This window comes from Vulpes lagopus, chromosome 12 (assembly GCF_018345385.1).
Source record: "Vulpes lagopus strain Blue_001 chromosome 12, ASM1834538v1, whole genome shotgun sequence".
Lineage (NCBI taxonomy): Eukaryota > Metazoa > Chordata > Mammalia > Carnivora > Canidae > Vulpes > Vulpes lagopus.
The window spans coordinates 40966982-40991469 of record NC_054835.1 but is presented as its reverse complement, the minus strand read 5'-3'; the positions used below and the strand labels follow the sequence as shown (position 1 = coordinate 40991469).

Sequence of the window (24488 nt, the reverse complement as noted above, 5' to 3'; positions counted from 1 at the left end):
GAGGAGGGAGAAGCAGGCTCCACGCCGGGAGCCCGATGTGGGACTCGATCCCGAGACTCCAGAATCGCGCCCTGGGCCAAAGGCAGGCGCTAAACCGCTGAGCCACCCAGGGATCCCCGGAAAGAGAGAATCTTAAGCAGGCTCCACATCCAGCGCAGAGCTTGATATGGAGCTCCAGCTTACAACCCTAAGATCATGACCTGAGTCGAAATCAAGAGTTGGATGCTTAGCTGACTGAGCCGTCCAGGTGTCCCAATTAACAATGTTTTTCTAGGCATATTTTGCTACTTATACAAAGAAGGAGCTCAATTATGAATCAATAAAGCAATATCAGGAATTTCTTCTTAAAAGCATTTTCCAGGACTAGCAAATTATTAATTTTTTAAAGATTTTATTTATTTATTCATGAGGGACACAGAGAGAGAGAGAGAGAGAGAGAGAGAGAGGCAGAGACAGAAGCACGCTCCACGCAAGGAGCCCGACATAGGACTCTATCCTGGGTCTCCAGGATCACACCCTGGGCTGCAGGCGACTCTAAACCGCTGCGCCACTGGGGCTACTGCAAATTATTAATTTATTAAAGACTTGGGACACCTGGGTAGCTCAGCGGTTGAGCGTCTGCCTTTGCCTCTGGAATTCCGGGATCAAGTCCCGCATCGGGCTCCTGCGTGGAAGCCTGCTTCTCCTCCCTCTGCTTGTGTCTCACCTCTCTCTGTGTCTCTCATGAATAAATAAATACAATCTTTAAATAATAATAATAATAACTTATTAAATATTTGAGAGAGAGAAAGCACAGCAGAGAATGAGCATAAGCAGGGTGAGGAGTAGAGGGAGAAGCAGGCTCCCCTGCTAAGCAGGGAGCCCCACTTGAGGCTAGATCCCAGGACTCCAGGATCACCAAGACGGATGCCCAACCATCTGAGCCACCTAGGCACCCTGGATTAGCAAATATTTAATCTTCTATAGTTTCTATACATCTGTGCTAAGCCTCCTTCTCCCTTCCCTCTCTCTCTTTAAGATTTTATTTATTTATTTATTCATGAGGGCAGCCCGGGTAGCTCAGTGATTTGGCGTCGCCTTCAGCCCAGGGTGTGATCCTGGAGTCCCAGGATGGAGTCCCATGTCAGGTTCTGGACATGGAGCCTGCTTCTCCCTCTGCCTTGTGTCTCTGCCTCTCTCTCTCTCTCATTCTGTGTGTCTCTCATTAATAAATAAACAAAATCTTTAAAAAAAGATTTTATTTACTTAATCATGAGAAACAGAGAGAGAGAGAGGTAGAGACACAGGCAGAGGGAGAAGCAAGCTCCATACAGGGAGATGGGCGCCTTGATCCTGGATCCCCAGGATCATGTCCTGGGCTGAAGGCAGGCGCTAAACCGCTGAGTCACCCAGTCACCCAGGCTGCCCTAAAATTTTTTTGTAATTTTTAAAAGTAATCTCCACACCCAATGTTAGGGCTTAAAATTAAGACTCAAAGACCAAGAGTCCCATGCTCTAGAGACTGAGCCAGGCAGGCGACCCTCAATTTTCTTTCTAAAATGAAAATCCGTTCCTCTCTCTCTTTTGTTTTTTTCTCCCTCTTCTTTAAACAGTGCCTTTAACCTTTAGGATAAAGGCCAGACCTATTTGCATGACTTCCAGGATGCTCCATGATTCGGCAACTTTTTCCTGCCCAACCTCACTTTGGCCTCTCTACCTCCAAACATCTTATTCAATACCTTATTTAACAGGTGTTCATTTGAGGGGGTGATAAAAATGTTCTAATATTGATTGTGGTTGCTAGCTATGTGAATATACCAAAAACCATTAAATTATACCATTTATTATTTTTTAAGATTATTTATTTATGGGCAGCCCTGGTGGCTCAGCGGTTTAGTGCTGCCTTCAGCCCAGGGTGTGATCCTGGAGACCTGGGATCGAGTCCCACATCGGGCTCCCTGCATGGAGCCTGCTTCTCCCTCTGCCTGTGTCTCTGCCTCTGTGTGTGTCTCTCATGAATAAATAAATAAAATCTTAAAAAAAAAGATTATTTATTTATGAATCTATTTATTTATAGAGTGTGCCAGTGGGGGAAGGGGAAGGTGGAGAGGGAGAGCGAGAATCTCAAGCAGACTCTGCCCTGAGCACAGAGCCCGACTCAGGGCCTAATCTCACCCCCCTGAGATCATGACCTGAGTAGAAATCAAGAGTTAGACACTTAACCAACTGAGTCACACAGGCATCCTGAATTGTATACTTCAAATAGGTGAACTGTATGCGATATGAATTATATCTCAATAAAGCTGGGGCATTGTTTTTTCTTTTTTTTTTTGAGCAGTTTAAAAAGGCAGGTTTTTTTAAAAATTTAAATTCAGGGGATCCCTGGGTGGCGCAGCGGTTTGGTGCCTGCCTTTGGCCCAGGGCGCGATCCTGGAGACCCGGGATCGAGTCCCACGTCAGGCTCCCGGTGCATGGAGCCTGCTTCTCCTCTGCCTGTGTCTCTGCCTCTCTCTCTCTCTCTCTGTATGACTATCATAAATAAATAATAATAATAAAAATTTAAAAAAAAATTTTAAAAAAAAATTTAAATTCAATTTGCTAACATATCATACATCATTAGTTTCAGATGCAGTTTTCAATAACTCAGCAGCTGTGTATAATACCCAGTGCTCATCACACCACATGCCCTCCTTAATGCCTGTCACCCAGTTACCCAATCCCCCCACCCACCAAAAGGCAAGTTTTTAAAAACGAAAATGAAAGAAGAAGAAGTAAGTTAGCAAATAGGATAAGAAATAATACAACCTGAGAGTCTTCAAGGACAAATTGGTCAACATTAGACAAGGAGAGATAATGGAGAATATGTAGTTTATTAGTGACTTTTATGACCTCTTTTAGTAGAGAGAAAGCCATCTTTTTGGACAAACAGCAGTTTAAGAACCTAAGAACCGAACTGGGGGTTAGGGATCTGTAGCAGCAGTTTTAGAAAATAATGAAATTTGAATACCAGAAAATGAATGGACCTAACCTTAAGGAGACAGGAAGGTAAAACCAAGTAAGACTGAAGTTTTTGTTTGTTTGTGTGTTTTGTTTTTTATTTTTAGGATAAGAGATTTTGAAGGCAGAGAAGGAGGAGAGGTTTTAGGGCATTTCCATTAATTTATTTTCTTGATGTTTGGTTTGTTAGGCTGCTTCGCTACTTCCTTGAGACTAAAAACTCTCCCCCGCAGCAAATTTGCTGTGCCTTTTTTTAAAAAAAAGATTTTATTTATTCATGAGAGACACAGAGAGAGAGAGAGAGAGAGAGAGAGAGAGAGATAAGCAGAGACATAGGCAGAGGAAGAAGCAGGTTCCAAGCAGGGAGCCCTATGTGGGACTCGATCCTGGATCCTGGGATCACACCCTGAGCCAAATGCAGACACTCAACCGCTGAGTCACCCAGGCGTCCCTTTGCTATGCCTCTGAACGGTTTCTAGCACTAAAGTATGCATAAACTAGCTCTTTTTTTTTTTTTTTAAGATTTTATTTATTTATTCATGAGGGACACACAGAGAGAGAGGCAGAGAGAGAGAGAGAGAGAGAGAGAGAGATAGGCAGAGGGAGAAGCAGGGTCCGTGCAGGGAGCCCAATGTGGGACTCCATCCCAGGTCTCCCGGATCAGGCCCTGGGCTGAAGGCGGCGCTAAACCACTGAGCCACCCAGGCTGCCCCTAAACTAGCTCTTAATAAATAGTTTTGACTGTTTTCTGGCTCAGGAAAGCTATCCTATATATTAATGTTTAAAGAAGAAGGAAGGAATTTTTGAGGAAAAGAAATACACAAACATTATAGGCATTTCTTTTCCTATATGTCAGAGGGACAAGAATAGTGCCTATAAATCTGGGGAGAAAAACATTGTTGCTGTCTGCAGCAGCTGTGAGTCAGCTCAAGGACCTGGCTTTCCATGTGGGATGGTTTCTCTGATGTGAAGACACATCACTCATCCCAACTGTTTATTGTTAACAAAACATACTATCACCCTAGGATGTCTCCCAGGATGGATCCAAAACTGAACGGAACATATTGCACACTGTGCCCCTCACACCTTGCTGGATCTCCTATTAAATACTCATAGGACCTACAGCAGAATTATGATAAGAAATTAACAATGGGGGACACCTGGGTGCCTCAGCAGTTTGGTGCCTGCCTTTGGCCCAGGGCATGGTCCTGGGGTTCCAGGATCGAGTCCCCAAGTCTGTAGGGCTCCCTGGGGGGAGCCTGCTTCTCCTTCTGCCTGTGTCTCTGCCTCTCTCTGTGTGTTTCTCATGAATAAATAAATAAACTCTTTAAAAAAAAAAAAGAACAATGCCTGATTATCTCCCTCCCCAGCCCTGCACTTTCACACCTCAAATTATTGCTGCAGGGAGAGGGGGGAAGGGTGTACCCTTTCTCCTCCTTTACACTCAGAAACTCTCCCCCTGTGAACCTTTCCCCCCTCTTCCAGTAAGTAATGGCAGTACTCCTTGAGCTGCCGGAGTACCTTCTACTTTGTACCAGAAACTATCTATGCATCTGTCTCCCTTGCTACACTATGGACTTCTCAACAGGAGGGACTGGGCTTTATTACTGCCCCTTGAAGTCCCCAGTTCAGTAGCAGGCTCACATTAAGTAGTCAAACTTTTCGAACAGATGAATGGATAGAGGAATATGACAGAGCTCTGTGAGATTCCAACTGCTGACGTAGTTGTATCCCGGTGTTCTTTTTCTAGGCCAAAGGGTTGTTTGTTTCCACCTCTCCATCCCTTTTACAGACTCTGCCTCAGCTGCTGAAAGTACACAATGGAACAGTGTGCCTTTCAGCAAATAGAGTGAGCAATGGAAAATGCAAAGCATCAACCATGAGTGCAAGCAATGGCATGCTGAATGTAATTCCAAATGAAGAGAAACTGATTTCCACTGAAATGGAGTGAAGCCTTCTGGTAAGGCTCCTGTTGGGCTCCATTTCTGGTTATCAGGCTAGATAAAGCTAATGCAACAAGGCTCAGCACGCCCCCTGTTGGGTTTAGCTGGCATTTAGTAAGAAGATGAACAGGAGAAAAAACTTTTTCTGATGCAATTTTGTGGAGGTAGGTATGCTGGGGTAGGGCACTTTGTGCAAAATTCTGTTAAGGAAGCATCAAATGAGTCAGAGATGTATTCACTGGACTATCCCTTGGATATATTTTGACTCATCCACAAATACTGACATTCTTTTTTGAAGAATAGAAATATTTTCCTAATGTGAAAGCCAAAATGGCATGGACTTAATTCCTTCTAGCAAGCATGTAACCACAAAAAATAAATCAAACACTAAAACTCTGCTTCAGTATCTCTCTGACCCCCAATGAGGTTTAAATTGTAATTTCTGAATCTCCATTGATAGAGAACTGGCTACATAAATATAATACATCCATATGTTGGAAAAGAAGTCAGCTCTACATACAGTGATATGGAACAAGCTTCATGGTATAATTATTAACTGAAAAAAAAGCAAAGTGCTGAGCATATATATCTATATCTACATCTGTATCTGTATCTATATCTATCTGTATATGTATGTGTGTTTCTTTAGAAGATTCCACAAGAAAACAGTAAAATTTGTCTCTTGGGAAAGAAATTAGTCATGCAGACAAGGGTAAAAGGAAAAGTTCTTTTCATTCTACTTCTCTATGTCCTGTTCACAATCTGTATCTTGTGTGTCACCTGTGAAAACAATAACCAATTTTAAAATGTAAATTTTTTTTTTTTTTACTTTTACTTCAGGCTGGCTCGTTTCAAAGAGCATGCAACTCTTGATCTCAAGGTCATGAGTTTGAGTCCCACATGAGGTGTAGAGATTGCTTAAATAAATAAGAACCTTATAAAAGAGCTAGTAAGGCTCTCTACTGTCACTCTTCTTTTTTTTTTTAGAAGTCTTATCAATCCTCAACAGAAGTAACTTAAACTGCTATATTTTCTCTTAAATTCTAAAATAAATTGGTAATCTGTCAGTTCTAACAGATATATATATGCTACTCATTGGGGTTATCCCAGACTGTCCCAGATACTGAGCTCTTTAGCTCCATTCTTGCTTGGTTCTCTGAATGGATTGTTGGGGCCTGGGTCCCCCATTGAGCAGTTTTTCATTTTTCCTAATGATAATGCATGCCAGACTAGAAATGACCTTTTGCCAAGACCATCATCTATCCAGCTGGGGAAACCCAAGCTTGGTTTCCTAACCAGGGAAAAGGTTTGCAGCTTTTCTGGGGGAAAGAGGGCTGGTGCCACTCCAGGGAACTCATAGCTCCAGTGTTGTGCTGGAGAGCAAAATGGGGAAGCATAGGCAGCCTCTTTTTTTTTCTCTAGATTTTGGAGTCAAGGGTCCTCCTTCATTCTGGTCCTTGATATTCATCACAGTTGAAAATATGTCTGTAGTTAATCCTCAGGCTGGAATACTCAAAACCAGCATGGGTGGGTGGCCATGTCTGCCTATCCCTGTCTCAGAGTTAAGGTAGAAAGAGCAAGAGAGGTATATAGGGACTTGATTTGAGCACCAAGCCAAGGCTAAACTGTGGGTACTTCTGGCAAGTCACTTGCCCTCTCTAGGGCCTCTTGTCCCTGTCTGTCAAGTGAGGAGGTGGGATTTGATGACCTCTCTCATTGCCAAGGGCCAGTCTCTGGGATCACAGAGATAGATGCACTTAGATGCACTCCTAGGTCCTGCTCTGTGAAGTTAGTGTGACCTAGGCCTCTCTGGCAAGGGAAACAAGGAAAGGTAATTTATTTATTTATTTTATTTTATTTTATTTTATTTTTTAAATTTTTATTTATTTATGATAGTCACAGAGAGAGAGAGAGGCAGAGACACAGGCAGAGGGAGAAGCAGGCTCCATGCACCGGGAGCCTGACGTGGGATTTGATCCCGGGTCTCCAGGATCGCGCCCTGGGCCAAAGGCAGGCGCTAAACCACTGCGCCACCCAGGGATCCTGGAAAGGTAATTTTTTAAAAAAGATTTTATTTATTTATCTCTGAGACACACACAGAGACACACACACAGAGAGGCAGAGACACAGGCAGAGGGAGAAGCAGGCTCTGTGTAGGTTGCCCAATGTGGGACTCAATCCCGGGTCTCCAGGATCACGACCTGGGCTGAAGGCAGGCGCTAAACCATTGAGCCACCCAGGCTGCCCTGGAAAGGTAATTTTTAGAGAGAGATGAGAAGTGGTTGTAACGGGTTTTACTTTCTATTTTATTGTCCAACTTAATCCTACTCTTTTTTTTTTTTTTTTTTTCCTACTCTTAGTATAATTCTAAAAGGAATCTACAGGAGCTTTGTAGCCCCTCACTACCACTCTGATCCTAAATCTAATTTCTCCCTTCCCCAAACAACCCCTCAAGCAGTTTAAACAATATTTTATTATTTATTATTATTTTATTTTTTTAATTATAGAGCTTCTTTTTCTTTTAAGATTTTATTTATTTATTCATGAAAGAGAGAGAGGCAGAGACACAGGCAGAGGGAGAAGCAGGCTCCATGCAGGGAGCCCGAAGTGGGACTCAATCCCGGGACTCCAGGATCACACCCTGGGCGGAAGGCAGGTGCTAAACTGCTGAGCCACCCAGGGATCCCAAAATATTTTATTTTTAAGGGGTGCCTGGGTAGCTCAGTTGGTTAAGCATCTGCCTTTGGCTCAGGTAATGATTCCTGGGTCTTGGGATCAGCCCCATATGGAGACTGGCATGGAGACCCAGCCCAGAACAGTCTCCCTGCTCTGTGAGAGTCTGCTCTCTCTTTCCCTCAGCCTCTCCACCCCTCTTATGATCTCTCTCCCTCTCTTTCTCAAATAAATAAATAAAAATCTTTTAAAAAGATTTTACTTTTAAAGAATTTCTGCACCTAAGGTGGAGCTTGAACTCACAACCCCAAGATCAAGAATCACATATTCTACTGCCTCAGTCAGCTGGGTACCCCAGAACCCTTCAAGCTTTCTGGAACAGTGGTTAGTAACTTGGCTGTGGGGAAGGTAGACGTCCCTTCGAAAAAGACTGTGGAAGCCATGGATTTTTTTCCCCTCTCAAATACAGGCAAATGCAGTGTTTTGCATATGATTTTAGGATCTCATGTTCTACTTGACACCCCGCTCTAGAACTTAAAAGGCTTAGGCGGGTTTGTGGGTGAGCAAAAAAAAAGCGGGAGGGAAAAAGCCCCACTCTAGGACCTGTTTCCCTTTCCCGACTCACATTCCTCCGCCCCAGTCCCGCTGCGCGGCCTCCACTGGCAGCCGAGGCCCTAGTCTCCCGCTCCAACTATTCCAACCATCCTGGAAAGGGTGGGGCGCTCGGCTCTTGGGTCCCCCTCGGTTGCCCCCCTTCCTCATCATCGGTCTCCCCTTCTGCCCCGGTCCCTCCCTTTCTGGGGTGGAGCCAGCCAATAGGCAATGAGATTCCGGGGTTTGGCCCGGGAGCCAGGGAGCTCACCGATTCCCCGCCCCACAGTTCTGGCCACCGTCCCGGTGCGCACGGACGTGGCTCGAGTTTCCTCGGCTCTCCGCTCTTTCTCGCTTCCCCCCCTCCCGTTCTTCCTCCTCTCCTGGGCTCCAGCTCCACCCGGCCGGCCCCGCACGGCTCCGGCTAGCCATGGAGGACACCCAGCTCCATATCATCGAGCAGCCACTTCCCGGGTACCCCGAAGTCGGGGACCCGGGGTCCTCCCCGATGGGGGAGCCAGCGGCGGAGGAGCCGTCAGGGGCCGGCTCTGAGGAGCTGATCAAGTCGGACCAGGTGAACGGCGTGCTGGTGCTGAGCCTTCTGGACAAAATCATCGGCGCCGTCGACCAGATCCAGCTGACTCAAGCCCAGCTGGAGGAACGGCAGGCGGAGATGGAAGGTGCGGTGCAGAGCATCCAGGGCGAGCTAAGCAAGCTGGGCAAGGCACACGCCACCACGAGCAACACCGTGAGCAAGTTGCTGGAGAAGGTGCGCAAGGTCAGCGTCAACGTGAAGACTGTGCGCGGCAGCCTGGAGCGCCAGGCCGGCCAGATCAAGAAGTTGGAGGTCAATGAGGCCGAGCTGCTGCGGCGCCGCAACTTTAAAGTCATGATCTACCAGGTGAGCTGGAGGGGCGGACCGCGCCCGGCCCGCGGTCTCCGGGGCTTGGGGTAGGGGGACTTGCCCGCTGTGCGGCGCTCCCGCCAGCCTGGCGTGGCTCGGGGGACCCACCCTCCTTCCGGCGCGCGCAGCTGGAGTGGGGTGGGGTGGGGCGGGGTGGGGTGGGGCGGAGTGGGCGGCGGATTCCTGGAGCGCGCAGAGGGGCGCGCTGCGCACCCCACGCCTTCTCACTGAGCCCCCTCCACCTGATGACAAACTGGCAAGAGTTAGGAGGCAGGACTCGGGGACGCTCCCCCTCGCAGACCTTTCCCAAGTCGGCTCTGTGAAGTCTTCTTACTTGCCAGGGGTTTGGGGGAAAACCAGGGGTCCCTGGCGGCCGGTGGGCCCGCTGTAAGCGGACACTGGCGGCGCGGCCGAGGTTTGGGGCCTCCAGCGCTGCCCGCCCGATATAGCGGGTGATTCAGGGCTCAGGCACGCACCCGCGGGGGCTGCGCCAGGCGAGGGACGCGACCGCCAGCCCACGCCCCCGGACCCGCAAGGGCCTCGGCTGCCCCCGCGTCCCCTCGCTGCGATCTGCCCCTGGCCTCTGGGCACTTTCAGGATCTTGGGGACGCCGGCAGCGCAGCGGTCCCGAACCCTTTCTGCAAGATAGGGTAGGGGCGGGGGTGGTAAGGAGGGAGTGGGGAACGACATGAGGAGTGCAAGAGGGCTGGTGGAGCAGAGTGGGCAACCCTGGCGAGTCCGGCGATCTAGGCGCCGAGAATCACCCTGCTGGCCTGCGGGACCGCAGAGCAGCAGGCGGACAGGCGGGGAGGAGGCTGGCGCGCCCCAGGCTCCGCCCAGGTCGCTTGTTGCTTCCTTTGCACCTCTCCCCGTTCTGCCCGCCTGGGTAAAAATGCCATTTTTGTATCATAACCCCAAATAAACATGGAAATCGCAGTGTTGCTGGCCCTCTCCACCCCCCCTCTCCAATCCCGTTAGAAGTGGTTCTGAGCTGAGGGCCTGGTGATCTTTAATCAGGTAGGTATATGTGCCCAGCTTCTGCTTCTCTGGGCTTCCCACAGGCCAGGCTGAGGTTCCCACCCAAAGGAGGTGAGATCACGGTAGTGAAGGAGTTACTCTATGCTCCCTCTGCCCCTTCCTTTCCCTACAGAAGGGAGTGGAAAGAAAAGGAAGGCTAGATTTCCCACACCCTCTACATGAGAAAACCTATAGGGAGCTGTGGTTTTCCTGACCGCACCAGGGCCTGGTCAAACTGGGTTCTGGGTGACGATCTGCGATACATTGAGGTCCTTGGCTGGGTCTCCATAAGAGGAGCTCAGAGAGATGCAGATTAGGACAAGTATTTCGGAATAGTAGACAGAGGGGGATGGGTAAACTTGTACCCATCTGAGAAGATGGTGATGGGAGAGACAGAAGTGGTGCTCTCCCCCTCCCTCCAATGCCCAGGGACTCCACCCAAGTGGCTCAAGGAGCTCACCTACCCACCCACCCACATTACTCTGGTAGAAAATGTCTAGAGTTGTTTCCCCTTAATCTAACTGCTTGGAGGAGTGTGTGTGAGAGAGTTGTTGTTGTTTTTGTTTTTTGTTTTTTTAAGATTTTATTTATCTATTCATGAGAGACACGCAGAGAGGCAGAGACACAGGCAGAGAGGGAGAAGCAGGCTCCATGCAGGGAGCCTGACGTGGGACTTGATCCCGGGTCTCCCGGATCACACCCTGGGCTGAAGGTGCCATTAAGCCGCTGAGCCACCGGGCTGCCCAAGAGAGATTTTAAAAAGAGATGATTAGCACTGGTGTGTGTGTGGGGGGTGTCACTGAGGGCAGACTACCATGCAGGGGTCTGGGACAGCCAGCCAGCTATTTTCTCCACAGCCTGGTGTATTATAGTGTTGCCCTGGATACATTGCCGTCCCCACTCTAAATATCCCAGACGAGGGCAGCCCAGGTGGCTCAGCAGTTTAGCGCTGCCTTCGGCCCAGGGCCTGATCCTGGAGACCTGGAATCAAGTCCCACGTCGGGTTCCCTGCATGGAGCCGGCTTCTCCCTCTACCTGTGTCTCTGCCTCTCTGTTTCTCGTAAATAAATAAATAAAATCTTAAAAGAAAAACTAAGTATCCCAGACTGTAGAACATGGGAAAGTTCTCTGCCTTGAGGCAAACCTATGTCAAAGGTGGAGATGCTGAGAGAAGGACGGGTATTGAGGAAGAAAAACTCATGTGCAGAGGCCAGGGGCATCTGTTACTCCCTCTCAGCAACGTGTGTCTGTGGGAGTAGTGTAGGAGGTTGAATCACAGGGTGGCTTTGACAGCGTCTGCACTCAACCAGGGCCAGTGGGAGGCAGAAGGTTAGAAAGAATGGCTCGAACTGGGGACCCTGAGCCCCTAAACCACAGGGCAAATAACTAAGAAGTAACATGGTTCCAACCTGGAGAGGAGCTCAGAGGTAAGGGGGAAGTACCGCTTCCCTGAGCTGCAGAACAGATGTCCAGGTAGGGGACAAGGGCGTGGGGGTAATCAGCTGCTAAAGGAAAAGTAGCACTCTCTGAGGTCTACAGGCCTGGGAAGAGAATGAGGTAAAAATAGCTCTGTGCCTTGGCAGACCTAATAGGGAAGATTGGGGGCGGCAGCATTTATGTCAGGCTGAGAAGTAGGATGCTTGGGTGGCCAGGCAGAGAGAGAGAGAGAGAGATTTGGAGAAAGGCCTCCTGGGAGAGTGTGAGTTCTCTAGAATGGGAACAGGGGAGAGGATACTGTATTCCCCACTGCAGATGTGGGAGGTGATGATGTGGCAGTGGGGGTGGGGTAAGGGGAGAACGAAAGGCCAGGAAGGCCCCAGCTGTGGGATCAGGTCATTGGTGGGGGAGGATAAAGGAGAGAATCCCTTCTGTGGCCTCACCTCATATTCAAGGAACTGCTAGACATAATGATTTCATAGGTTAAGGTTGCGTTTGGTCCCCTACCCTACCCCCCATGAAATTCAGTACCTCCTACCCCAGGATATCAGAGCCCTCACCTTGAACCCACTTCTGAGTAATTACTGTCGTCTGGCATTTCCGTATCTCCCTAACAAAACCTAGCGGTTTGGCATTCCATCCAACGATTTACAAATTATTAGTGTACTTTTAGAATGCAGAAAAAGGGGATAAAACGGAAATAAACATTTTTTGGAGCAGTTTTGAGGGGACACATCAGACCTGTTCCAAGTGCCTGAGGATAGGACCAGGAAGCATTTAAGGGATTAAGAGCTCGGAGGCTTTAAAAGTGAGGGCAACAAGGCTGGAATGAGGGCGTGCTGGCTTTTCCTCCCTAAATCCTAACCTAACCCATATAGCTCTTTCCTGGATTTAAGGCAAATCAGGGCTCTTTTGTTAAGAACTCCAAACTTTTGTCCCCAAATACCCCAATGTGGGGCTCTTGTCTCTCTCACCCACTAAGACTAGTGGCCATGGAAAGAGTGCTTCCTCCAAAAAGCTGAAGTTTTTCTGGTCACTGGATCCAAAGCAGGGAGGGTATTTTTAGGGGTAATCCTAAAACCAAAGGAAATAGTACTCCTCCATCTGATTTTATATATATATATATATATATATATATATATATATATATATATATATATAAGTCTGACTATTGTAAAAGTCAAAATAAAAAAGGGATGCAATGGCACAGAGTAAGCAACTGATAGAAGTGAGAGGACATTGTTGCTAGGCAACCAGCCTCAGTGATGAGTAGTGGTTTGTTCCATTTTATTGAAGCATACCTTTGTGAATATTTCATTATTCTGCCATTACAGACTTTTTGAGCTGGAAGATGCTTCATAGATGATCAACTTCAGCTTCTTCATTCTGTAGCTGGGGAAGTAAAGGTCCAGGGAGGGGAAGTTAACCTGCCTAGTCACTGAAGTTAGTGGGGGTCAAAGGTGGGGCCAGAATCCAGGTGGTACCCCTTCTTCTGCTATATTCTCTGACCACTTCCTCCCTCCTCCTTCCATTCCTGGGCTCTGCAGCAGAAATCAGGGTGGATGGGCAGTCCGGGTGGCTCAGCGGTTTAGCATCTGCCTTCGGCCCAGGGCGTGATCCTGGAGACCAGGGATGGAGTCCCATGTTGGGCTCCCTGCATGGAGCCTGCTTCTCCCTCTGCCTGTGTCTCTGCCTCCGTCTCTGATGAATAAATAAATAAAATCCTTAAAAAATATATTATAAATCAGAGTGGAGGTTATTCTAACAGAGGGTTAGTTCTGTCTCCTTCATCCTCCAAGGGAGACAGCTGCAGGGTCCCTGCACTTAGGCTGCTATGTGTATGTGTGTACATGTGCAGCTTCAATCAACATTGCTTAGAGTGGCTAAGATTGGTGGCCATTAGCTACTCAGCCTCCTAGTGCTGAAGCAGAGCCAATGACCAATGATACTCGCCAATGACAGTGGGAGAGGAGTAGTATAGAAGGTAAGGCATGGAGCTCCCTGGCCAGTATGGGTCCCCCCTGGCATGGACTCTGCATCTGGCTATGAGAGGACCAGTTGGCTTTCTCCTTGACCTCCCTGCCACTTCCTCCTGCTCCTTGTACTCCACAGGGCAGGTTGGCACCTGCTATGTTGGCCTTTCCCCAACACTGTGTCACTGGAGTCTGGTAGTGCCCCTAACCGTCCCTCTCCCTGACTTCTCATGATGGTCCAAAGCAAAAGTGGCAGCTCAGCCCCTTAAGAGGGAAAATGGGAACTACCACTAGGTCTTCCAGGATGCAGGCCCACCTGTCATAAAAAAAAGCTTGGTTTTTGTTCCTGATTTCTCTCTGCATCTTGGAGTCCTTTATCCCAGGCATGGGGAGGGGGAGGGGTGGCAAGGGAGGCAAGAGGTGGGGACATGGCCAAAGGGAAACAGCCAGGATGTCACTCTTCTATGCCTCTTCCTCTTCTTATCCAGGGCAGCACCCAGTGCCCACCCTGCCCCAGGGAAATAACAAGAAATGGGATCAGCAGCATAAGACTCTGAAGAAAGTGGAGTTGTTCATCTACTTGCCTTCTTTTTCATTCATGAAAGCCTCCCCAGCTAGAGTCAATAACTGACCTCTTAGAGAGCTCCTTCTCCATCCCAGCAGCCTCTTACTCCCTCACTCCAGTCCTCAATAGCATTATCCCACAACTACACCTAGGTAGGGATAGAAGGCAGGAAGCTAAGGATGGGAGTAGGGAAGATTCTAGAGGAAGAGTGGGGCTCTGTTTAAATTGTTTATTAAGGGCAGCCCCGGTGGCACAGTGGTTTGGTGCCGCCTGCAGCCCGGGATGTGATCCTGGAGTCCCGGGATCGAGTCCCACGTCAGGTTCCCTGCATGGAGCCTGCTTCTCCCTCTGTCTCTCTCTCTGTGTGTCTATGAATAAATAAATAAAATCTTTAAAAAAAAATAAATTAAAATAAATAAATAAATAAATAAATTTTTTATTAAACATGGGCTTGGGTTTGTCCCACTTTCAACCCCAGGGCCTTCTTGATGAAGCATTTAAAATATGGTTCCTTTCTAGCCTAATACCTGCCATATTCCCTTCCCCCTACTTACCAACTTCAATTCTGCATGCCCACTAAAGTCCTCTTTCTCTCAACTCCATCCGCCCCCATCTCAAGCCCCATTTAAACCCCTTTTCCTCATCTTAGCCCAAGAAGAAGCTGAAAGCACCCTCTGACCTGGCCACACCCAAGATCGTGCCATTTGACCTTCTGCCTGAGACTGAGCCCTTTGACCTGAAGCCTGAGAGAGTGCCTGAGCTCCCACTCTTTGACCAGCCGCCTAGGACACTGCCCTATTACCCAGAGCCTGTGCCTCTGCCCACCCCAGAGGAGCCGATGGCTGGTGGGGGCACTTAGGGTCTCCTGGGTGACATGCGGTTGGGGATATGGGGTGTTACTCCAGTCCACCATCAGCTCACTCCTTAGTGGTGGCCAGTGTCGGGATGGCAGGCCTCTACGAAGCCTCTGGTGGGTGGTGGGTATTGTGAAAACACTCTCGCATTATGCAGAGTTCAGGGGAATGTGGTGTGTGCAATGGGGTGGGAGGTAAAGGGATGGGGCCCTCCCTTACCTCTCAGTTTCTGTCTTAATAGTAGACACAGCAAACACCATACTGGAGCTTCACCCAGTGCTGCCCTGCATGAAATGCATGAAACTGTGCCATGGCATCTGATTCTCCTTCCTGTTCCCCTTCTGACTCCTCAGGGACAGGCCAGTTTGGCTCAAAGCTTCTTTGGAGAGGGCCCTCATAAGGCCCAGGCCTGCCTGGGGTCTGTTCTGTGCCCTGTCCACCCCCTCTCTGTGGCTGAGGAAAACATTTACACTTATTTTTTCCTTTTTTTTTTTTTTTAGAAAATGTTTTGCAAAGGGATCCCTTATGTTTGCCAGATCCTGCCTTGGGCGGGGCACCCAAAAGCTGCCAACTCAGAGAGGCCAGAAGGGGGGACATTTTAGCTGGGTCTGGCTTGGATCCTCTGGCTTCCCTATAGCACAAAAGGGTTTCCTCAACTTTTTTTTTTCTTTTTTTCCAAAATCATCCGTCTAAGAAGTTTTAGACATTTTTTTCCCTAACTGTCCGCTCCTCCATGAAAATTTAATACTATAGATAACTATATATCTGTGTATGTACTGGCACTCTTTGAATACTACAAGCTATTGCAATATCTAAAATTTCCTCTCCTCAAAAATCATTTTCCACCCTCTTGGGGCAACATTACCCCTATGGAGAATCCTGCTCCAGCAGAACGGACCGACCCTCTGCCTTTGGTGTCTCTCACCCCTTGTCTTGGGAATCTAAAGTAACAATCCTGAGTTTTTACAACTTTCCCTCTTTTCTACCTCTCCCCAAGTCTTGCACCCTCTTCTCACTTACTTTCTGAGCAGATCCGGGGTCTCTGAACGCCCTCTCCAAAGACTTCTCTGGTTATTTCCAGGCAGTAGTTGGGGACAGAGCTCTAAGGCAAGAGAGGCTCCCGGGGCACCTGGCTGGCTCAGTCTGTAGAGGATGTGACTCTTGATCTTGGGGTCATGAGTTTGAGCCCCACATTGGGTACAGAACTTTCTTTAAAAAGAAAAAAAAGATTAGGGCACCGGGGCGGCTCATTCAGTTAAGGATCTACCTTCAGCTCAAGTCATGATTCCAGGATCCTGGGATGGAGGCCCAGGCTCCCTGCTTGGCAGGGAGTCTGCCTCTCCCTTTGCCTCCCCCCTAACTCATGCTCTCTCTTGTTCTCTCTTTTTTTAAAAATCCTTTAAAAAAACCCAAAAAGATTAAAAAAAAAAAAAAAAAAAAGGAAAGGAAAGAAAGGCTACTTATAGTTATATGACATTGTCCCTTCTCCCTGACAAACGTGAAGTGCCCGGCCAAGGACTAGGCACATAGTAGGGCTCCATTACATTATAATCATATTAAAATCTTCCTAAGCCAGAGGATTGTCAGTGTATATGCAGGGTTGGGCAGTGGAGTGGAAGGGGCAGGAAGCCTCCCTGGGGCTCCTGAGACTCATCTTGGACTGGTGCCTTCCTGGGTTGGAGAGCTGTGTGTGCTTGGTGGGGGGCAGGGGAAACTGTGCATGCTTTTGCTCAGACCTGGTCATTAAAGGTAACTCTGGAAACCAAGCCTGTTGGGAGTGGTGGTTTTGTTTAATAAAAACGTGAAAACAGAACAAGCAGAGCCCTCCCTCCTTGCCACTCCCGGAAGCCCCTCCTTTGGTGCAGGAGCTCTGCCAGGGCAGTAGGGGTGGGACAAGGGTGCCTGGCCATTGCGCCAAGGGTGGAGGGAGGCGCTTTGGAATTGTGTTGGTGGTTGTTGTAGCAACAGGCAGATGGGGTAGGCCCAAGACAGCACTCCGAGCCTGTGAGTCATAGGGGAAACCTGGCTTGGAAACGGGGAGAAAAGAGAAAATCTATTAATGAAGGGGAAAAGCTAGTCATAGTGGTATACCCTCTGCAGAGCCAGTCCACGGGACACTATCCAGGGACTTAGGTCAAGTTATTTCTTCCCCCATCCCCTGACCTTCCACCAAGGCAGCTCCTCTGGTGTTAAGCCATCACTCTGGGGGAAACCTACAATGAATGGGGTTATTATATTTCCATATACCTTTCTGGAGTGGGAGAGACACCTTCAAATCCAGGAATAAACCTCCCTTCAGGGGCCCCTGGGTGGCTCAGCGGTTGAGAGTCTGCCTTTGGCTCAGGGCATGATCCTGGGGCCCTGGGATCAAGTCCCACATGGGGCTCCCTGTAGGGAGCCTGATTCTCCCTCAGCCTATGTCTCTGCCTGCCCCCCCCAATGAATAAATAAATAAAATCTTAAAAAAAATAATAAATCTCCCTTCACTGGGATTGCTCCCTGATGTTATATTTGAGAACTTTCATCAGGAACTAGGAAGATGGGATTGGCTATAAGAGGTCTGCAACTCCATCCCTAGCCCTGTTCGCTTTCAAGCTCAGCTGGCAAACACCTTTATTTTTATTTTTATTTTTATTTTTTGGCAAACACCTTTAATCTAGGAAGCCAGGGGCCAGGAAAACCAGTCAGCTCAGCCTTTAGGGGGTGGGGTAGGGCAAGGGTGGGGGTGGGATGGGGTATCAGGGATGCTGGGGGTGGGGCAGGGAGACAATGTCAATTTGTTTTCCAGCAGCTGGGACTGTTTCCTGACTATTCCCTGCCCATCACCCTAATCCTTTCCCTAGCTCATCCACATTGTCTGAGTTTAGTAAAAGGAGGGGTTTTCCACTACCCTTTGGTGGAGCATGTGTGGGATTTTAATCGGAGAGGTTGCTGGGACGCCTGGGTGGCTGAGCATCTGCCTTCAGCTCAGGGCGTGATGCCAGAATCCCGGGATCAAGTACCGCATCGGGCTCCTTGCGTGGAGCCTGCCTCTCCCTCTGCTTGTGTCTCTGTCTCTCTCTCTTTCTGTCTCTCATGAATATATAAATAAAATTAAAAAAAAAATCAGGCACAAAAAATAAAAAAAATAAAAAAAATCAGGCTGTGAAGGAGAGATTAGAACTGGAATTTTTTTGATACTGGAGGTGCAGGCAAATTATGGGTGAAGAGGGATGAAGAGGTAGCAGAGAGTTTAGATCATGGAGAGTCCTAAAATGGTGTGTAGGAGAGAGGACTCGAGTAGTAGGCAGAGAGAAGTGACTGTAAAAGGGAAACCCAAAGAGTACAACTGAAAATCAGAAGGAATGTTAAGAGAGGTTAGATGACTGGGTGGCTCAGCGGTTTAGGGTCTGCCCAGGGTGTGATCCTGGAGACCCAGGATGGAGTTCCCTATCAGGCTCCCTGCAGGAGCCTGCTTCTCCCTCTCCCTGTGTCTCTGCCTCTCTGTATCTCTCATGAATAAATAAGGAGAGGTTGGAACTCTCTTACACCTAGAACAAGGAAAATACCCCTTCAGTGCCTCTATGCTTGATAAGAGGCAGAGGGATGGACAGAATGATAGTACTAAGCCAGCTATGGCAGGTGGAGACTACAAGTCCCAGCATGCCCTGAGCCCAGATCACCTTGCCTGCTGGGAGGTGTAGTTGAGTAATGAGAGCTTGAGGTAGCTTGATCCCCAGCAGTGCTGGTGCCCAATTTGGGAGAAGGGGTGGAACCAGCATTCAGTCTTTGTCCTTGCTAATGCTATTGAGAGGGAGGGAAGGAAGTTGGGAGAGGGTGTTCCTAGTTTTCAGTGTAAACCAGGAAACTGGGGGGATGTAGATGGGAGGGAAGAGGAAAGAGGTTGGGGGCTGGGGGGGGTTCTGTAGCAGGTGGTGCTGAGATACCAAGTGGTGTGTGTGTGTGTGTGTGTGTGTGTGCGTGTTTATGAGGGATCCATTCATGTTGCCTCATTTTTCTCAGACGGGATTTTATTTTTATTATTTTTTTTTACAATTCTGGGAAACAATCTTCAGAAAACCCTTCAAAAAACTACAGTCTCTCATTCCTTCACGTGAAGTCCCTAAAGAGAGTCTGGGCCAAAGAGATCTGGGTTTATGTTTATGTTCTTGGATGTGCCCCCTTTCCCTTTCTGTGCTCTGCCTCCCCTACCTTCTGGGGGGGGGGGTGTAATCCTGAGATTCTGAAATGTTGGCTCAGACTCAGGATCTTGGAAAATCTTCCCAGAATGGAAAACAAGGCTGGTGCTAGGTATTCCCAGGGGCAGAGGGAAATAAATGGCTCTGAGCTCCAGATCTCAGGGAATCTGGGACCATGACCCCATTCCTGGCTCTTGAGCTCCCGTCCAGGGGGTAAAACAACAACAACAACAAACAAAAAAAAACAAACCAACAATGGAAAAAGTAATCCATCCCTTCCATTCCAAGCCTAGGAAGTCAGAACCAGAATAAATGTCCATGTTGGAGAGAAAACATGCTCTTAGCTGCCAGCCAGCTTCTTCCTCTTTCCTCTCTCAATTTCTACATGTGTTGGGGGGTGGGGAATGACCTCTACTGCAGCCAATCAGTACAAGGAGGTCAAGGGTGGGGAGCATGGACCCCAGCACAGCTCCCCTTCCCTACGACTCGTTCTGAAATGACCTGAAGTCTGGGAAACTCACTCCCCTTATCTTGCCTTCACGCTACCCTACCTGGGGTTCCCCTGACACTGGCTGTGAGCTCACTCCCCTACTCCCACTCCTCAACCGCTTCCCAAATCCCTTTCCATTTTGGCCGGGCTATTGCAATATGCGGCTTAGTGCACCAGAGGGCGCTCTGCCCATTTCCAAAGTTAAGTTGTGTTCCCAGGGACGCGAGGGGCAAGGAGTTTAAAATGAGATGCATGGATGTAGCGGGCGTGGAACAGGTTTGGAGGCTTCAGAGATATTTAGCCCAAGCGCAGTGCCACTACAGGCCAATCTCCGACCTGAAGCTCGGTTCCCCGCCTCGCCCTGTCTGTATAGTTACCATTCATTCAACACACATTTACTGGGCGCCCAGGCAGTGTCCAGCTCAGTGCCAAGGCTCTGGGGACACACCGGCGAAGGAGCTGGGCCGATGTACTCCTCAGAATCACCACCATCCTGCCCCAGGTTGGCTCAGTGTCCCCCAGGTCCCCGCCCAGCCCTCCGCCCTGCCCCTCACCTCTTGGCTCTGCTCTCCCCTTAGGACGAAGTGAAACTGCCGGCCAAAGTGAGCGTCGGCAAGTCGCTGAAAGAGGCAGAGGCGCTGCCCGAGAAGGAGGGCGATGAGCTGGGAGAGGGCGAGCGGCCGGAGGAGGATGCAGCGGCGCTCGAGCTGTCGTCGGACGAGGCGGTGGAGGTGGAGGAGGTCATCGAGGAGTCGCGCGCCGAGCGCATCAAGCGCAGCGGCCTGCGGCGCGTGGACGACTTCAAGAAGGCCTTCTCCAAGGAGAAGATGGAGAAGACCAAGGTGCGCACCCGCGAAAACCTGGAGAAGACCCGCCTCAAGACCAAGGAGAACCTGGAGAAGACGCGCCACACGCTCGAGAAGCGCATGAACAAGCTGGGCACGCGCCTCGTCCCAGCCGAGCGGCGCGAGAAGCTCAAGACCTCGCGAGACAAGCTGCGCAAGTCCTTCACGCCCGACCACGTGGTCTACGCGCGCTCCAAGACGGCGGTCTACAAGGTGCCGCCCTTCACCTTCCACGTCAAGAAGATCCGCGAGGGCCAGGTGGAGGTGCTGAAGGCCACCGAGATGGTGGAGGTGGGCGCCGACGACGACGAGGGCGACGCGGAGCGCGGCGAGGCGGCCGACCTGCTGCGCGGGAGCAGCCCCGACGTGCACACGCTGCTGGAGATCACCGAGGAGTCGGATGCCGTGCTGGTGGACAAGAGCGACAGCGACTGAGCTGACGCGGGGCTCTGCCTGGGAGGCCGCGCCACCCTGCCCCGCCTCTCCCTGCCCCCCCCCCCCCCATGCCTTTCCCTCTGGAACTTTCTCTTTCGCATTCTCTCTTGGCCCCACGCGGGCTGAGATATTTCTAAATTGACAACACCGCCCCTCAAGGAGCACCCCTCCAAGTCTTACAGCTGTTAAGACGGGAGGGGGAGGCAGCCTCCTCCATGGATAACCCCAGTTTGGGCACAGTCTGGGTGGAATGGAGAGGAGAGTGGTCCGTGTCCTGGTCGTCCAGGTCAGGGATCTTAAGGGAAATTGCTGTCATTTCCATAGTCGCCCAACTCCCCTTGGGGTAGGCTGCCTTTCCCCCAACCTCCGCCTCACACTCATACCCAGCTGCTGTCATTCCTGCGCACTGAGCTCTTCTGATTCCTGGAGGCCTCAAAGCCAAAATTACCATTAAAGGAAAGAGTGAATCCTGAAGAGGACCCTTGCCCACTTGGGAGGCTCCATACTGGGAGGACTTGAAAGCAGCTTTTGGGAGAACCTAGGGCAGTTGGAGGAAGAGGGTAGGGTGAGTCCTGACCCTGGAATGAGAGTCTAGCACAGGTTGTCTCTGTAAAGGGTCCCAACAAGGAAGGCTGTAGCCAAGCAGAGCCCTAGGGAAGGAGGAGGTGGTGTAGGGAGCACTTAAATTTGTTTATGCATTTGCAGCAGCAGCACATGGTTATGGCTTTGGGAAGGAGAATGGGAAATAGTAGAAAGTGGAAATGAGTGAAGAGAGGAGAAATCTCCTCATTAGCAGCGTGAGAAACACAAGACAAGAATCCCATCTTGGTGGGCTTCTCCGAGGACAGCAGGACAATTTTCAGAATAAGAAGGGTGGACAGTGAGAAAGCAATGATCCAAAGGGAAGAAAGAGGAAAGTCTCACCCCTTTCCCTTCACTGAGATCTGAATGGTGCCCCTTGTGGCCGCCCCTTTCTCAAGTCTAGAAAATGAGGGTTCCAGAAGGGGGCAGCATCAGACTGCGGAGATCTGGGAGTTTAGGAGGGAGGCCAACTGGAAAGAGAGCAAAGGTGCTAATGGCCAGGCCACCAAGCTGAGAGTTGGAGTGGAGATGGCCCAGAGTGTGTGGGCCAACCCAGCCTTGGCTCACTCCTGGAAGTTTCTTAAGATCCTTCCCTAGCGCTAGTATCATAAAGCTGCAAAACTTGCCAAGACCTCCTTGCCTTTGTGGGTTCCTCTCCTGAATCGGGGATGACAGGGATGCTACTTCCGGTCCAGGAGTCCACTGACAGGTTCTCCGCTGGACACTTCAGTGCCCCCTGCTCCTCCCCAGTAAAGGTAGCTTGTCAGAAGCAAAGACAACTTCCTTTCCCTTAAAGCACAGTCCAAAGAGGAGGACTGAAGGCTTCCTTCTCCTCCCTCACCTCCTCTGCTTTATCTTCCCTTCTCTGCATTTTAGAGTTGCAGCTAATTGTTTTAAGGGGTGGAGGGAGGGAGCCTGGGGACACAAACTTTTTTTTTTTTTTTTTTTTTTTATAATACAAAGCTTTGCTTCTCCGCCCTCCTTTTCTTGGTTCCCTTCTCTCTTCTGAATGGTTGGAGATGCTTCAGCTGAGGGAGGATGGGGATTGTGGGACAAGGTCCCTTGGTGCTGATGGGCTGAAGGGGCCTGAGTTGTGGGCAGGTACAGTTTCCTGTGGGCTCTGGGGAGCCTGTCATGTTGCTGTGTCCTGGTGAGCAGCCCGACCAATAAACCTGCTTTTCTAAAAGGATCTGTGCTGGATTATATTCTAAGGCAATTACAGAGGCTGAGTTATGGAGGACAGGAGACAACCAGGGAGGGGAAAAAGGGAAGAGGACTGTTGGTTTAAACCTGCCTCATGTGCCTGGTGTGCAGAGTGTGTGTGTGGGATATTATTATCATCCCCATCTCAGAGGTGAAGAAACACAGAATGACTTGTCTGAAGTCAAGTATCGGTAAGTGGTAGAGCTGAGATTCTAAGCCAGGCAGCCTGGCTCCACAGTCTGTTAAGAATCTGTAACCCAGGGATCCCTGGGTGGCGCAGCGGTTTGGCGCCTGCCTTTGGCCTGGGGCGCGATCCTGGAGACCCGGGATCGAATCCCACGTCGGGCTCCCGGTGCATGGAGCCTGCTTCTCCCTCTGCCTGTGTCTCTGCCTCTCTCTCTCTCTCACTGTGTGCCTATCATAAATAAATAAAAAAAATTAAAAAAAAAAAAAAAAGAAAAAGAATCTGTAACCCAGTACTGTCTAGATCCACTTCCCTGCTGTCAGGACATTAGCCCTCCAGACACACTGTTAACTACTCAGTTTGAGCTTCCTCCAGATCCACACTTCCGAGTCAGAATCAGGCCTAGAGGAAGCAGCCTGGGAAGGGGAAAAGTCAGAGACCCTGACTCAGAGTGCTGAACATCCTAGAGAAAGGATTCCAGAGAATGTCATATGTGCCAGTCATAGCCACACAACATAGTTAATTCTCCCCACATCCTGGGATGGGCACCTATGTTGTTGCCCGTACAGCCTCTTTTCCCCATGACCAAGCAGCCTGCTCTACCTGTCCACAGGTTACCGATTTCCTTTTTTTTTTTTTTTTTTAATTTATTTGATAGTCACACACACACACACAGAGGCAGAGACATAGGCAGAGGGAGAAGCAGGCTCCATGCACCAGGAGCCCAATGTGGGATTCAATCCTGAGTCTCCAGGATCACACCCTGGGCCAAAGGCAGGCGCTAAACCGCTGCGCCACCCAGGGATCCCCAAGTTACCGATTTCCTAGAGCAATGACTCAAGTCATCATGTAGATTCTGCATATCAGAACCACCCTAATGAAAATAGTGTCATTTCTGGGGCTCCATCCTAGCCTTCTGCCACTACTCAAACAAGCTAAGTCCTTCCTCATGAGCCACACATTCCTCTTCAACTCTCCTGCCCTTGCCCCCCAGCAATAAGCACAGCAGAGTCTGGAGTTCTAAATCTCCAAGAAATGGTTGGCTTCCCGCCAAAAGAAATGAAATGAAAGCTGATGCTGAAAATTCAGAGCCTGCCAGGAGTGGATCCTTCTTCCTCTGGGACCCAGATGTACAGCTGTGAGAAGCAGGGAATGATGTCAGGGCCCCAGCTGTAGAGTAATATGGGAAACCAGGAAAAGCCCTGGGATACCAGGCCATCATTTACTTCTCTTACCTACAATAAGGCACCTGACACACACACACACACCCCTTTCCTTGTTGTCATGCCCTTGGCTGGTCCACCTCCAGGATGACTTGGCTGTACCTTCCTTACTCAGTTTTATTTTGGTTACCACTTGTTAAGAACAGTCCTAATTCTCTGAACAGCCATATTTCTGCTGGTTCCTGCTCCATGGCATTCCTTCTTTACATCTAAGTGTGGCGCCACAGCTTCCCTGGAATTCTTTTCCCCTTCCTTTGCTGCTGAGGGGAGGAGGAGGGCTAGTCTCAGGCACTGATGATATAGTCAACTGCCTACGAATAGGATTTGATGGCACTCCAAGGTCCCGTAGCTTCAAAGCATCTCCTCCAGTAACTAGTCCTGAACTTGCCCACCAAGCATTTTCCATAACAATAAA

At 49.4% G+C, this 24488-nt stretch overlaps 1 protein-coding gene across 1 annotated transcript; it reads left to right on the top strand.

Moving 5' to 3' along the window:
- The first annotated feature begins 8458 nt into the window (after window positions 1-8458).
- Window positions 8459-22652, top strand: CAVIN1 (caveolae associated protein 1). Its single transcript, XM_041725489.1, has 2 exons — window positions 8459-9084; window positions 20180-22652. The coding sequence occupies exons 1-2, from the start codon at window positions 8614-8616 to the stop codon at window positions 20879-20881; spliced, it is 1173 nt and encodes a 390-aa protein (XP_041581423.1). The 5' UTR covers window positions 8459-8613; the 3' UTR covers window positions 20882-22652.
- The last annotated feature ends 1836 nt before the right edge of the window (window positions 22653-24488 follow it).